This window comes from Limanda limanda, chromosome 1, assembly GCF_963576545.1.
Source record: "Limanda limanda chromosome 1, fLimLim1.1, whole genome shotgun sequence".
Taxonomy (NCBI): Eukaryota; Metazoa; Chordata; class Actinopteri; order Pleuronectiformes; family Pleuronectidae; genus Limanda; species Limanda limanda.
Window position 1 is genome coordinate 18,096,741 of NC_083636.1, and position 16,372 is coordinate 18,113,112.

Here is a 16,372-nt window from a genome sequence, read left to right on the forward strand (position 1 = left end):
GCCGAGAACTTGCAAGAGCAGAGTAGTAAAAAATGACATATATCAGAAAATCATCGAGTTTTATTGTTCAGCAATAAACTTTATTGTACAAAACTGTACATCTCTGTTGATCTCAGTCAAATGGGTCTTTATTGAATCCAGCATCACATTGAGCTCGTCATCATTGTCCTCCATCATCTCAGGATAAACCTCTGAATATAAATATATTACCATGCTTTCTGCAGATTCTCTACATATTACTGTAAATGACGAGTCCCCCTTCACTCACAGTCCTACACATTTTTTTAGGTTAAACTTTGTTGAATTGTTCATATGAAAACAGTCAGCATGGTTATCACATTTGTCCGTTGGGTTTTCCTTGTGATTCCTCGGGTCCGTCCGACAGGTGGGCGGCCTCCATGTAATCCTCCAGCGTCCGGTCGTCCTCTGTCATGTGATCGATCTGTTCCATCTGATCTGATCGTTTCTTGAGTTTAGTGATGAACTCGTTACTCGCCAGCGCTCCTTCCTTTTTGGGACACACTGGTTTGGACGACAGGCGTTGTCCCAAACACTCTACAAAAACAAAATAGATGAGATATAATTTATTGTTGTTATCTTCATGCATACCACATTTCTATCCTGTCCTATTTTTTTTTTGTTGAAAAATTGTGATACCAAACACTTACTCATTCTTTGGATGATTTAACTTAATCTATTATAGCCCCTGGAGCAGAGTAGAGATTCTTGCTCCTTGATATCTCAGCAGGTTGCATATAGTTTTTAATATCACATTGTTGTGTGACCTGAACACAACAGACAAAGAGAATACTGCACCTCCAGGAGCGATGGGCGTCATCAGGCGGTTCAGCTGGACGTTCCAGTGCCGCACATGTTGAGTGGCGTTCCTCAGCTTCTCCTGAACCTCCTGGAGTGAGAGGATGAGTAGAAACTTGTAGTTAGGGTTGCTGTTGTATTGAAAATGAGGTTCACCGAGCTGATCCAAACACATTTCGCACCTCGAGGCGCTGGTGGCTCCTCTGGCGAGACGCCTGCAGATCCTGGAGCTCCTGCGAGGCTGAGTAAAGGGCCGAGGGGGTCTCCACCTCCGTCCTCACGTCGGAGGCCTCCTCTATGGGGCTGACGTCCTGCTGCGCCCTCTGCTGCTCCTGCAGGAGCTGGCACTGCCTCTTCTTTTCCTCCTCAGCCTCCAGCAACCTAAAGAAAAGAGGAAGGTTGCTGAAAACACCAGAAAACATCTTAGTTCAGAGCAGAAGTTTAGAGACATGAGGCCAAGAGACTATGAGGGCGACTGAGATATATGCATGGAAAGGAAGTGATTGTGATCTTTGTTCTCTGAAATGTTTTTGTGTGTGTGTTACTCACCTCTCCAGCTCCTGTCGGACCTTCTCCTCCTCCAGCCGAGCCTGGATCTCCACATTGAGCGCTGCCTCCAATTTCTGCTGCGTCAACTCCAGCTCCAGAATCCTCTTCTTCTGCTGCTCAGCCTCCTTTTCCTTCTCGTGCATCTCCGCCTGCATGCTGTCTCTCAACTGGACACAGACACACACACACAAACACACACGCACACACACACACACACGCACACGCAAAAACAACAGCTGAGTGGCAAGAACTGTCCTATTCCTGATTCACCTCTTCCAGGAATCCTGTAACCTTTTCTAAAAGCACTAAAAATCACTGAGGGTTGAATCTGAATTTTATAATGCCAGAGTGTTAATGCTGTTTTCCGAGAACAGAGATATTGGGATGGACGCTAAATCCCATTTCAGAAAAATAGAAAATACATGTTGTCATCTGTCTAACTTTTGTTTTTTTTACCATCTCAGCCTCTTTCAGTTGCCTCTCCAGCTCCATCTGCACCTCCCTCTGTCTCCTCCTTTCCTTCTCCTCCGCCTCCCTTCGCTTGCTCTCCAGTTCCCGTGCATGCTGGGGACGCAGATGGTATAGGAAGCTAACACATAATTATAATTATGGCATTATTGACCCTGTGATTCCATTATCGACCCCGTTCCCCTCTCACCTGGATGATGCTTTCAATCTCCAGATCCTGTTTGTCCTTCTCTTTCTCCATCCGCTCCATCTCCTGGATGTTGGAGTCGTCCGATTGGCTGCTGCAGCTGCTGCGGGCGCTCCGGCTGCGCTCCCGCTGGCTGTGCTCCCGCTGGACCCGTCGCTTCAGCTTGAGCTCGTGGTGAAGGGAGAACTTGCCCTCGCCCTGGAGACGGAGGGCTGTCTGAATGGCTGGAGAGGTCACACAAACACACACACACACACACACAGCCTTTAATATTGTATAATGCACGAACATTTAATTATCCAATATAACTTAAACCTGAACGAAGAGGCCACTCCAAGGACACCCAAATAACTCAACCTCAGCTGCATGTCTCCTCTGCTCTCTCTCCCCCTTTCATACTGCCATAGAAAATCTATACACATAATATATACACATTCCTTAGCCTGGTTCCACAACTCGTTTTATGAGGATTTTCTGGTAACAACAACAAGCAAAACACAGCAGCGGCCACACACATTATAATCAGAGTGGTTAAAAGGTGACCTTGTCCTTGTGTTTCTACTCAGACGCAACAACTCACCCTGAGTCCACTCCACTTTCTTCCTCTGGTCGGACGCACTCATCTCAAAAGTTTTATTGTGGGTTTTCACACAGAACAAACAGCGTTTCCCCTCCCTGTCTGCAAGAGTCTGGAACAGAGAGAAAACATCTTGAGCTGCTTTCAGACATTCACCGAAGTCCTGACTATTCTTGAAATATTCTGGAGGGTTTGTACCTGGGAAACAAACACTCAACAATACACCTCCTCACCAACCTCTATGATACAGCTTTTATCCAGCTGGATTTCTCCTCTCCTGTCTTTCATGTCCTCGCTGACGTAGTACGCCATGGAGAACGGCTTCAGCACAAACCAACGCTCCGTCCAGTTCCGACGCACGTGCCCCTTTTTCCACATATATCCCTGAAAACAACATTGGTCAGGATGAAAAAGACACAAGAAGAGAACTTATAGAACTGGGTAAAAAAAACACGATAATAACTACCCACCCTCTTCAGGACGTTGTGATACATCTCCAGAAAGACCTCGTGCAGAGCCAGACTAAAGGCCTCGGCACTGGTGACCCTCAGCAGCTGGCCCGCAATCATCCGCTCCAGGAACGTCCACACAGACATGCCCTCCTCCAGCAGCGTGGCGTCCTGGGATATCAAGTCCTCCAGCAGCTTCCCGTCCCACTCCTCGCTCATCGCCGTGGAGATTTTCTTGAGGAGATACTCCACCTAAAAACCATTGAAACCATAAAAACCAAATACCCGGTTGTAAATAATCAGTACGCTGCAGTTTTGTCACTGATATGGGTCGATTCAGATAGTACACTGTCGTACTGCATCAGAATACTTCTGTTCTATACTTTTACAGAAGGAGGCTTCTGTGTCAAGGGTTCAAACTCCGTTTATTTTGGTCTCTGTCGACAGGAAACAAAGAGCAGAATGGAGGAAACGCAGGAAGGGAGAGCCTCATTAACTCACTTACTTGCACTGCTGTTAAAAAACTGAGCGATTAGTTAGGGACACACGTTAAGTTTTCTGTGTAACCTCATATTATCTGACGCAATTAGCTGATCACGACAAAGTTTTGCACTTGTTCCATGTTTCATATCGGTTTGTGATCTTCTCTCTTGATGCACACGGATAATTTTTTTACTTTATAAAATATACGATCTCCGTTATTGAGTGCCACCAACAATCCCAGTCTGACATCATGGTTTACCTCCTCTGGGATCATCACCAGTGGGTAGCGGTCCTCGGACAAGAGGTTGAATAGACAGAAGAGCTTGAAACAGTCTCTCTCCGATAGCAGCGCCCCCTGTGGTATCCCCCTGAAGTTCTTCTTCATGGTCATCATCCAGCACAGGTCGTCAAACTTCTCCTTGTCGAACATCCCCTCTTTGACCTGAACAACATGGGCCGTAAGGAATGAAACATTCAGGAAAGGGATTGAACATCAGTTATTATGTCTGAAATAAAACAGTTATCGGTGGAAAGCTGCTTAAACTTGAACTATTACGATTATTTCTGCTTCTGAGTAATGTTTGAAATGTCCACATTTTCCTGGTAGGAGCAAACCAAAAAAGCTCAAACTCCAATGATAGGTGCATATATCTTATATATCGTATAAAGATATCTGGTCAAAAAATGTACTTAAAGTTTCCGAAACCTAAATAGTATAGCAGCTGAATTAATCAGTGGGTGAGTTCTGAGTAATCTGGTCATTTGGACATTTCATGACATTTCCTGTTCATCGTTTACAGCATGTGCAGAAATAAAGGGCATCACAATAACTGGAAGTGAAACAAACTTGTGGTCAGAATCGTTTTTAACCTTGTCCAGTATATATTTGTTGAGGTAGGGCATGTAGCCATGATTGGACACTGGCCCATCGTCATCGTCCTGGAAGTGCTCCTCCAGAGCCACAGGGTCGTGTGGGATGTTCAGCACAGTGTACAGGTTGTGTGAAAGCACCTAGACACACACACACACACACACACACACACACACACACACGCACACACACACACACACAGTGCATGTATAAGGTATATATAATCACACTTTCAGACTGATTTTTCTGTGCACACTATATCTCTACATATATCCACACACACACAAGTAGAGACAGCTGGTTTGTAGAGAGTGAGCATGTCAGGGCAGCTTTGGGCTGTTTCCCTGGATTCTTCCCTGCAGTGGGGGCTCACACAGACATGTAGGAACTGGACAGAAAGCCACACGACAGACTGAATAACACTCACATGTCAAGTTATCTAAAATAAAACCCTGACACAGCTGGTGTTGTTATGTTTCTGGTAATAAAGTAGGAAAAGCCACAAAGGGGAAAGTTGGACTTTGAGCTCGAAGCTGATTTTCCTCTAATCTGAGTGGGTTACGTGTCTGTTGGTGGGACATATTTGGGATTGTGTGTGTGAGCCTTAAGGGCGTTTGTGTGTTCACCAGTGCACAGATTACAAAATAGACTTACATTATTTGTTTACAGCGTATAAAGGCAGCTAAAGAAACCAAAGAGTTCTGGTTTGTTTCAACAGAGGACAATGTGGCACAAAAACGCAGTTAAAGTCCGTCTGTCTCCGTTCCCTGATCTAAACAAACAACCACTCATTTACCTTCAGCTGGGACTTGGACACTTTGCCACACTTCTCCACGTCCAGCGACGTGAACGCGTACCAGATGGACTTGAGGAGCTCGGATTTTAGGTCCATCTTTTTTTGGAGACGTCGCCGTGCGTAAAAACAAAACAGCTACATTTCCATGCGCAGCGCGGCGGATTGGTTTTACGCAGCGACGGACTGGAGAGAGAGAGAGAGAGAGAGAGAGAGAGAGAGAGAGAGAGAGAGAGAGAGAGAGAGAGAGAGAGAGAGAGAGAGAGAGAGAGAGAGAGAGAGAGAGAGAGAGAGAGAGAGAGAGAGAGAGAGAGAGAGAGAGAGAGAGAGAGAGAGAGAGAGAGAGAGAGAGAGAGAGAGAGAGAGAGAGAGAGAGAGAGAGAGAGAGAGAGAGAGAGAGAGAGAGAGAGAGAGAGAGAGAGAGAGAGCTGCTGCTGTGGTGGTGGTGGTGTTGGGGGGGGGGGATTGCCAAATAAAATATAGGGCAGAGAGCAGGCTGCTGTGCAAACTGCAAGGCTCAAAAAGTGTCAGATGAAGGGCAGAGCGATAGAGGAGGAGAGAAGAGACACATCCCTCTGTTCTTCTGCTCTTTTAACGACATCTGCATAAAAACAACTTGGGCCCACAAGCCAAATCCAGACCTACATCCAAGCTACATATCCCGGGTGTGAGACTTCTGTACAGCCTGCACAGGCATGGATGTGTGAACCTGCCAAGTCCAAAAGCAAATAAACGGGATCAGAGCTGTTTTCAGATTCCGGAGGTTTGCAGAGGATTTCAGGACACACCCATGTGTGTGTAGAGGCCCGAGGCCAGGCTTATTTCAGTGGCTCCAAGTGCAGGGACATGATAATGGCTGATGTGAAATATAACAGTGAAGTAAGTTTGTTTTTTAGAGATTGAAACCCACACACAGACAAACAACACTCACACACAAAACTCCTCACCTGTGACTCTCCTGAGTACATTTGTCTTTTTCCTATGTAAAAAAATCCATTGGAAGTTTCTCCTCACCCTTATTGAGCCTTCTAAATAAGTTTAAATCATATGAAGCAGAAATTCTTTGTGATTATGGACTATATACTACTGCAATGGAATTTGGTAATTTGATTTGACAGTATAGTTAAATAAATTTGGTGTAATGTAGATTACTGCTCGCAATGAATTAACAGTGGGATTTTTTAAATACGGATCCCCTTGGGTTTTCCCTGAGTTGAGGTGTCATGTATAATATATTTCCGAGCTCATCTTATGCATGTTGAAATCATGATCATGGATATGTCGATCTCAAGCAAAATAGGTTAAACAGGGACAGTGCAATCAGACAGAAAGCATCCGCAAGCCTTGTTAGGCCTAATGTAGGCTAATCAATAGCATAATTAGGTCATGAAAACGTGCGTCGTTGTTTGGAGCGCAGCACGCAGGCTGTATCAAAAACACTGATGTCAGTAGGGTTTAAGGAAAGGGGGGTTTGTGATATATGTATGAAAATCATCTTCTGAGCTGAGGATTTATTTCATGATTTTCTGCTCCATAAACTAACAATTGCTGCATCGGGACCTGTTGTGTTTTCATCACGCTGCCGTGGCTGTTGTCTCCCTTCAAGGTCGGATCCAATCACTGCCGTCTCAGGTGCTAAATGAGATGTCGTCCAGTTTGCCATAATTCAGAATAGGTCTCCAGAGGTCTCATGTGAGGATCGACCAGTCTGGCATTCGTCCACTTTGGCCTTGGTCATAAAATAATAACCCAGACATGTTTCCAAAGGTATTTAAAATGCTAATGGAGGCTTCAGGCTTTGCCACCTGTAAAATTGAAACATAAATACTTCACTTAAGTCCCCAAACAAAAAAATTACTCTACAAGATATCAACATTCACACAATCTTTAATATATACATTTGCATTTGCCTTGCTGTGCTGTGCAGATTTTTACACCACCATTACATAATGATAATGCTGTTATCATTTATACATTTAATATATTCAAGGACGGTGGACCATGACATTCCCAGTGTTCAATCAATATCATATCCTGTAATGAGGCAAAGATTTTTCATGTATTGTTAACAGATATGGTTTTATACAGTTTCAATCATGCCATGTTTGCACCGCTGGTCACAATAAATATGGATTATATATTACAGAATGTAAACACAATTGATATATTACAATTACCGAAGCATTATTAATGCCTATCCTGAAGAGGAAAGGTGAAATAATTGATGATGAGGCTCGAAGCGAGGCTAATGGATCTGTATTATTTCATTGCAGTATTCTAAAATCTGTCTAAAACCCAATATGTGGGTCAAGCTAATGCAAGCAAGGATTTTGGAAGTAGCGCTAACATTTAATGTTGTGAGATAAACTTGTGCTTCAGAGCCTTGAGAGCCTTGAGAGCCTCAGAGCCTCCGTACTCATCAAAACAATGACACACGGATGATGAAATTTAAAAGCGTTCTTTTTCTCACCAAATCTCATAAGCAGATTTTTACAAAGCGCAGGACACAGTAAAAATGGAACAGACAAAAGCTCACAGACAGTATTTAGCTTAGTTGCTACAGCACCATTCCAGCACAGTGTTGAGCTTTGTGATGGCAAAACTAAATGATGTGGAGATGAACATCTGCTGAACACAAACAGACAAAAACGTCTAAATTCGAAAACTGCTGGTGAACATTCCTGTGCATTCACATATACTACATCAGAAGTTAAACTCTAACCAGTAATGGTACATAAATAAAGTCATTATTTTAAAATGACTGACTGAATACAGCATAAAAGGCAGAAAAACATCACTTTGTACAAGCATATCAGGCTCTATTTTAACAATCTAAGCAGAATGGAGCGAGTGCATTAAGGGTCCAAACAGTTAAAGAATGACAAAGATTGTTGCACCAGGTGCATTGGGTTCAAATCTGAATAAATCATGGGTGTCCTTGGTAATATGCTATTAGCCAATCAGAGCGCCATCTCCTATTTCCTATAAAAGCATGGCATGCTTGCCCCAAAGCCGATTACAATAATAAAGGCACGTTTGCCAGGTTGTATGGAAAAACCATCTGCTCATGCATTCGGAGTGAAAGCGACAACAGGATCCCTGAGGTGAAGCAGGTGTGGACAGCAGAGTGTATGCGCGTTGTGCATCTGCCTATATAGATCTATTTCACTATTCTGATCGTGTACCATTTGAGTAACAATAAAATACTGCACCGTAGACTTCCTTGTTTGTTGGTCAACAGCACAAAAACGAAAAGCACCAAAAACGCACCTGACCTCACCTCATTTTAAGATCAACACATCCATGGTCGCTCAGGTGGAGACAAGAGCATGTATTAATCAAACAATGTGGCCACTGGACGGGAAAATTACCACTATGTCGCTCTGAAGACCTTGGCATCATGCAATCGTCTGTGGGAATAAAAGAAGCTATTCAATCTGGCCCCAAGATCATGTGACCTCAGACTAGCTACTAATGCACCAAATGGACAGAATAGGACTTTTAATTGCACCTCTTTCCCCCTTACACTGAATCAATTAAATCTGTACATTAAAGAGAGCCATTCAAACAATGAGGATCAAAGAGTTGCAAAGTGAGAGGAGTAGCTGTGGAACCCTGAATGCCCAGAAACACTCCCCCAACTTTGCAACTCGACTGACTCTTCATGGCATTAATAACCAATCCTTGGTTTAACATCGAGCCTTAATGTGCCACCACACGACGATGCTGTCTTGGTGCTAGTTTGTTGGCAAGCAGACAAGCCAGGGCAATGCCTCCAATCTGGGTGAAGGCTAATCCCAACACAGTGGCAGCAATGTGGAAGACGTTGTCGTTGACCAGACTGAAGACTTTACGGAAGCAGCCGTGTGGATGGATTCCTGCAGCAACTACTTCGTCGTTATCATCTGACAGAAGAGGACGATTCTTGCAACCCTTGCGCCTGGCACAGCAGCTGTCCGGCAGGGACAACGAGGAACTGTTCTCATTAGCCAGGAAGGTCATATGTTGGGAAGCCCAATCTGAAGTGAGCCAGTCACGCCAACCCTCAGCTCCACAGCACTCCAGGGCCCTCTGAAGGCTGTCTAGAGCATCGGCACGGCCCTCATCCTCTGTGTAGCCGGCCACCGCTTGCTGTAAGCCGCTGCGAAATCCTCCAGCAATATCTTCACGGTAGAAGAGGCCCGAGAGTCCAGCAGCCAAACCGGCTATAAGTGCAGCAAGTTGAAAGAACCCATACGCCCTCAGCACGCAGGGCAGGTTTGCAGCCACCCCCAGACAACCTAAAAAGCCCCAAGTGGTGACGGCAGCCCCTGTGGACAGGAGGATGATCGGGGCGTTGGGGTAGCGATTGGTCGACAACAGCATGAAGTCTGCCAGGGAAATCTGAGCCCAAACACCCAGGGTGAAGAGGGCCAAGCCGGCTGCCCAGAAAAGGCAGCTGAAAGCGAGGAGTCCCAGGCGCAGGAGGTGCATGACTCCCACTGGGCGGCAGCAGGGCGGGGGAGTTCCCACAGGTGGAGGTGCAGGGGGACCCAGGGAGGCCTCTGAGCACATAGACAAGGATAGTCGCTGCTGCTGGTGGTGGGACTGCTCCTCCTGCTCTTGGTAGGGGGACAGCAGGTAGCCGGGGATGGCCGAGGGTCGACGAGGAAGAGGAGGAGGAGTGAGTAGGTCGAGACCCTGTGGGCAGGACAGTCTTCGCACCGCTAACTGGTCACGCTCCCAGTCCAAAGCTCGTCTGCTGGGACTCGGCCGGGCTGACAGCGAGTCGTACGGCTGTGCAGAGCTCATGATCCCTGCTCCGGCTTTATCTACTCCTCTCTCTCTCTCTTTTACACACTCACCTTCTCTAATTTCCTTTATCAATGCTTTCACACTCGTCTTCCTCCAACACACAAGCTCCCTCCCACCTCTTTATGACTGGTTATTAAGCCACCAGCAAGACGACCAGCAGCGACTGGACAGTAAATCTTGCTGATGGGTGCTGCATCGTTCCGTTATCTTCTTCCGCAGCCTCCTTGTTTCCAACCTATTTATCTGTTTATTTCGGGCGTTCTTTCCACCTGCATGGTCACCGGCTCTCGGAGTTTCTCCGCTGACAGTCACATCCAGACATCTGCTCGCGCTCTGCTTCCCCTCACTCGGGTTAAGGCAAGAGGTGAGTGCAGTGGGATGGACGGAGGAGTCCGACTATGCACCCCCTCTCTCGGTGTGGAGGAGAGTTTGACTTTGGTCCATTTGTGAAAAAAAAAATATATTTACTTTAGACTGTATGAGATAATTTTAAAATATTCAAACCTTCTCTGAGCTTAACTTTAATGATTTTTAAATTTTAAGACAAATAAATAGGCTGTTTGTCTGCATATTTCTATAGATAATGTGCAATCTATTCAGAAATCAGTTTAACAACAGCGTCATTTTAAATTATGGACAAATAATAATAATTTACTTCAGAAAGATATGTAAAACACAGTTTTGGTAATACTAAAATTCAAATCCTCAGCTCTTCTCTGACTGTACGGTTAATGTATGTTACATCTGCTGACATAAAATTACAAGAATACTAAAGTTTACTATTATAATTAGTAATAGCTTACTACTAGTCAGGTTTTTGGTCTTTTTATAAAATAAAGTATTGAAAGAACTTAGTCTGGAGTGCAGGTAACTTACAATTTAACCTGAAAAACAGGAATTAGTGCATAAACATGAAGATGAAGGTCAAATTGATTTAAATAAACAATTTAGCTGATTCAAACATTTGATATTTTAAATGTATGTTATTGTTTTACAGTGAAGCTATAAATGGTTTAATATATTTATTACAATTATTTGGATCGGCTCATAGCAGAGTTCTTTTCTCTGTGTGGGTTCCCTGATGGACGACGCAGTCAGTATCATCCTGGTGATTCCTGTCTGGCAATGGCTTCCCTCCTATTAACCCCCCCCGCCCAATCAGAGCTATTTAAAGCCTCTCCGTTAATTAAATGCATTAAAATGACTCTTTTATAGAAGAGCAACGGTAATATTGTCATGATGGCACAGAGGGGAATGCCCAGACAGACCGGTGGGGGCAATGGAAGGGTGGGCGGTATAGACTCATACTACAGATTCTGTTTGTTTGGGCTGTAGAAGCTAAATTTAAAACTCCTGGATTAGAAAAATGGAAATAATAAAATGTAGCTGACTACATTATCTTGTAATTTAATTTGCACAGACAGATTAGGCGTCTTGCTCTCAGTACAGGAGTGAGGGGTGAGCAGATGGAGTTTTGCACAGACAGCTGGAGGTCTGCAGAGGAAATTAAATGATGTCACGATATTTTCCGTTAATCTTTGCTCAGCTCAAAGAGTCGTTCAGTTTTATGAGCACTCTGGACAGAAATGAACGATCATTAAAAAGACACATCCAGTGCATGCAGAAATACAGCCGTAGGAAATCAGAGGTCTCAAAAAGAGCAGATGTATCTTTCCGTTTTGGTCCTTGACCTCTCATATGGTCACCAGGTTGGGATACATCGCCCTAAAGCAGGGGTCTTCAACATTTTTCAGGCCAAGGACCCCCAAACAGGTGCAGAGATGGAGCAGGGACCCCCTACTATATATATTGTATAAAATTGTGTTTTATATTAAACTGGGCCTAGTGCCATGTATTAACATAACTACCCTGATATTGTGCATTCAATACTAAGCTATTCAAATATTACACAGGTTCATATATTCATGTTTTTAATTGAAACATGTGCAAGGTACAGGGTGGCCATGCCACTGCCATTTATAAACATACAGTGGGTACGGAAAGTATTCAGACCTCTTTAAATCTTCACTCTGTTTCATTGCAGCCATTTGCTAAAATCTAAAAAGTTCATTTTATTTCTCATCAATGTACACTCAGCACCCCATCTTGACAGAAAAAAACAGAAATGTAGAAATTTTTGCAAATTTATTAAAAAAGAAAAACTGAAATATCACATGGTCATAAGTATTCAGACCCTTTGCTCAGTATTGAGTAGAAGCACCCTTTTGAGCTAGTACAGCCATGAGTCTTCTTGGGAATGATGCAACAAGTTTTTCACACCTGGATTTGGGGATCCTCTGCCATTCTTCCTTGCAGATCCTCTCCAGGTCTGTCAGGTTGGATGGTGAACGTTGGTGGAAAGCCATTTTCAGGTCTCTCCAGAGATGCTCAATTGGGTTTAGGTCAGGGCTCTGGCTGGGCCAGTCAAGAATGGTCACAGAGTTGTTCCGAAGCCACTCCTTTGTTATTTTAGCTGTCTGCTTAGGGTCATTGTCTTGTTGGAAGGTGAACCTTCGGCCCAGTCTGAGGTCCAGAGCACTCTGAAAGAAGTTTTCTTCCAGGATATCTTTGTACTTGGCCGCATTCATCTTTCCTTCAATTGCAACCAGTCAGCCTGTCCATGCAGCTGAAAAACACCCCCATAGCATGATGCTGCCACCACCATGTTTCACTGTTGGGATTGTATTGGGCAGGTGATGAGCAGTGCCTGGTTTTCTCCACACATACCGCTTAGAATTAACGCCAACAAGTTGAATCTTGGTCTCAGCAGACCAGAGAATCTTATTTTCTCATAGTCTGGGAGTCCTTCATGTGATTTTTGGCAAACTCTATGCGGGCTTTCATATGTCTTGCACTGAGGAGAGGCTTCCGTCGGGCCACTCTGCCATAAAGCCCCGACTGGTGGAGGGCTGCAGTGATAGTTGACTTTGTGGAACTTTCTCCAATCTCCCTACTGCATCTCTGGAGCTCAGCGACAGTGATCTTTGGATTCTTCTTTACCTCTCTCACCAAGGCTCTTCTCCCACGATTGCTCAGTTTGGCTGGACGGCCAGGTCTAGGAAGAGTTCTGGTCGTCCCAAACTTCTTCCATTTAAGGATTATGGAGGCCACTGTGCTCTTAGGAACCTTGAGTGCTGCATAAATTCTTTTGTAACCTTGGCCAGATCTGTGCCTTGCCACAATTCTGTCTCTGAGCTCTTTGGGCAGTTCCTTCCCTCATTTGCTCTGACATGCACTGTGAGCTGTAAGGTCTTATATACACCGCGTTCCACATTATTATGCAGATTACACTTTGCTCAGATTTTCCTAAATAGTAATGCACAGCCAGTCAGTATAATTTTCAAGTCATCAACTGTTAGAGTATAATTCAAATTTTATTGAACAAACCTCCCAATGATAACAGTATTTTTTTCAAAAATCTAAAAATGCAGTGTTCCAAATTATTATGCAGAGTTTCTGAGTTTCAGAGTTTCAAGATATTTTATAGGTTGTAAAGAACTAAAAATTGTCCTTTGTTGAATTTGCAGCATTAAGAGGTCATATTTACTGAAATCAAAAAAAGTTTTAATCAAAAACATCTTAACAGGTCAAGTTAAATATCAACATAGGACCCCTTCTTTGATATCACCTTCACAATTCTTGCATCCATTGAACTTGTGAGTTATTTGATAGTTTCTGCTTGAATTTCTTTGCAGGATGCCATAATAGCCTCCCAGAGCACCTGCTTGGATGTGAACTGCCTTCCACCCACATAGATATTTTGCTTGATGATGCTCCAAAGGTTCTCAATAGGGTTAAGGTCAGGGGAAGATGGGGCCACACCATGAGTTTCTCTCCTTTTATGCCCATAGCAGCCAATGCCCCAGAGGTATTCTTTGCAGCATGAGATGGTGCATTGTCATGCATGAATATGATTTTGCTTCAGAAGGCACGGTTCCTCTTTTTGTACCACGGAAGAAAGTGGTCAGTCAGAAACTCTACGTACTTTGCCGAGTTCATTTTCAGGGACCCTGAAGGGGCCGACCAGCTCTCTCCCCATGATTCCGTCCCAAAACATGACTCAGCCACCTCCTTGTTGACGTCTCAGCCTTGTTGGGACATGGTGGCCATTCACCAACCATCCTCTACTCCATCCATCAGGACCATCAAGGGTTGCACGGCACTCATCCGTAAACAAAACAGTTTGGAACTTAGTCTTCATGTAGTCCTGAGCCCACTGCAACCCTTTTTTGCTTGTGAGCTTGGTTTAGAGGAACGAATAACAGGTTTAAGGACACTTGCAAACCTCTTGAGCATCCTACATCTTGAAGTTCTCGAGACTCCAGAGGCACCAGCGGCTTCAAACACCTGTTTGCTGCTATTCAATAGCATTTTAGTGGCTGCTCTCTTAACCCTACGCATTTGTTTGGCAGAAATCTTCCTGATTTTGCCTTTGTCCGAACGAACCCGCTTGTGCTGTGAATCAGTGACAAATTTCTTCACCGTCCGATGATCACGCGCAATTCTTTTGGAAATATCCAATGTTGTGATACCTTGACCAAGGTATTGCACTATTTGCTGCTTTTCAGCAGCAGAGAGATTCCTTTTCTTTCCCATTTTGCCTGAAACATGTAGCTTGCTTAATAATGTGGAACATCCTTCTTAAGTAGTTTTCCTTTGATTGGGCTCACCTGGCAAATTAATTATCACAGGTGTCTGAGATTGATTTCACTCATCCAAATAGCCATGAGACACAATACCATCCATGAGTTTAATTCAAAAACTAAAAAATGAATGTTTATGACCCTTAAATCCAACTTGCATAATAATGTGGAACGCGGTGTAGACAGGTGTGTGCCTTTCCTAATCAAGTCCAATCAGTTTAATTAAACACAGCTGGACTCCAATGAAGGAGTAGAACCATCTCAAGGAGGATCAGAAGAAATGGACAGCATGTGAGTTAAATAAGAGTGTCACAGCAAAGGGTCTGAATACTTATGACCATGTGATATTTCAGTTTTTCTTTTTTAATACATTTGCAAAAATGAAAAAATGAACTTTTTTTATTTTTGCAAATTGCTGCATGAAACAGAGTGAAATATTTAAAGGGGTCTGAATACTTTCCGTACCCACTGTACATCGTGCATACAACACTGAGCTATTAAAGTAATTCACAGATTCATGTTTTTATTTTAAACATACATGTAGAAGAGACGGTGAATCCTCAAGCTCAGTGGATGCCACACATACTCCCACATTAGTGAGATGTCGGACCCTGATTGGTAGCACACAAGGGTCATATCAGCCTCACAATATGTTGGATTCATCTTAATGTGTATTAAAAGACATTTAAATTCGTGAAAAAAAAAATTGTCTAATCAACCAAAGATTTCGCGACCCCCCTGCAGTACCTCCGCGGACCCCCTGTTGAAGACCTCTGCCCTAAAGTATAATGTGCTCTGGCGCTACTGTAAACTGGTCTGAACAAAGAAACAGGTGCACAATTGAATGGCAAAATTTAAGAAAAGAATAAAAACAAAAAGAACAAAATATCTCACAAAAAAGTCCCAAGGAAAATGCCAAGAGAGCTTTAATATAAGGGTTTATATACACACACATACATGCATCCCTGTAGTCATATATTCTACAGCAGACTGCTATTTACTAAATTATTGTGGATTATATATACATGTCAATCTCAATATCTTTACATTTTACATCCTGTACCTTACTCAGGTACATTTCTCAACACATATCTCCACCTGTAGTGAAAGGTGTATATTATGTAAATATTCTCCATATTTATTATTATTGCTTATTTTATTTTCCTACCTTCTCTTTCTGACTATCTGCTGCTGTCCCAGCGTGGTATCAATAAAGTTTCTTATTTGAATGCGACCAAATACAGGTCCACAGGTCATGACACCGCTGTCTGCCGAAAATAAACAGAGCCGAAACTCACCGTTTACTTTCTCTCCGGGCTCTAAACCCTCCATGACTGCAACACGACTCTTGTTGCGTTGAACAATAAACTAACTTTTGTTGCTGATATGCGCAGTTAGAACGCAAACATTAGCTTCACCAAGTATCGCCCCGCGTTTCCTGTTTTCAAAATAAAAGTCTTAGAAACTGCAGTGTCTGCTTTTAATATGAAATGTTGTTTTTGTCCTCATCTTACAAAAATAAAACTGTGTTGGAAGGTTTTTTATAGCGATTCAAATCTGATAATACAAACTTTGTGAACCTATTATTATATATCAAAACATGCTAAAGAAGTTAAACTAAAATAGACCCTACTATTTCCAAGTATACACAGATAATGATACTTTCATGAGTTTCATTTCTGATATGCCCCTTGAATGTGTTATTTGTTCCAATATGAATCCAGTAGATGGCGCCCTCTGGT

General features: G+C 43.4%; 2 protein-coding genes across 2 annotated transcripts; both read right to left on the reverse strand.

Annotated features, from left to right (window-relative positions):
* Window positions 1-42: 42 nt before the first annotated feature.
* def6c (DEF6 guanine nucleotide exchange factor c) lies at window positions 43-5,397 on the reverse strand. The gene is made up of 12 exons (XM_061068574.1): window positions 5,197-5,397; window positions 4,400-4,540; window positions 3,789-3,971; window positions 3,068-3,298; window positions 2,835-2,981; window positions 2,601-2,709; window positions 2,024-2,244; window positions 1,822-1,929; window positions 1,366-1,532; window positions 999-1,197; window positions 817-907; window positions 43-555 (listed from the first exon to the last, which is right to left on the reverse strand). The coding sequence occupies exons 1-12, from the start codon at window positions 5,290-5,292 to the stop codon at window positions 335-337; spliced, it is 1,914 nt and encodes a 637-aa protein (XP_060924557.1). The 5' UTR covers window positions 5,293-5,397; the 3' UTR covers window positions 43-334.
* A 3,489-nt stretch (window positions 5,398-8,886) lies between these two features.
* LOC133013895 (tetraspanin-7-like) lies at window positions 8,887-9,984 on the reverse strand. The gene has a single exon (XM_061080986.1). It carries the CDS (start codon window positions 9,982-9,984, stop codon window positions 8,896-8,898), a length of 1,089 nt encoding a protein of 362 aa, XP_060936969.1. The 3' UTR covers window positions 8,887-8,895.
* Window positions 9,985-16,372: the final 6,388 nt, after the last annotated feature.

Bases quoted from the DNA above. Each gene is read 5' to 3' on its own strand.
- LOC133013895 (XM_061080986.1), bottom strand. From the start codon at position 9,984: ATGAGCTCTGCACAGCCGTACGACTCGCTGTCAGCCCGGCCGAGTCCC.
- def6c (XM_061068574.1), bottom strand. From the start codon at position 5,292: ATGGACCTAAAATCCGAGCTCCTCAAGTCCATCTGGTACGCGTTCACG. The intron at 3,972-4,399 runs GTTAAAAACGAT...CATGTTGTTCAG, and splicing joins ACAAATATATACTGGACAAG to GTCAAAGAGGGGATGTTCGA. The intron at 908-998 runs GTGCGAAATGTG...CTCTCACTCCAG, and splicing joins GGAGCCACCAGCGCCTCGAG to GAGGTTCAGGAGAAGCTGAG.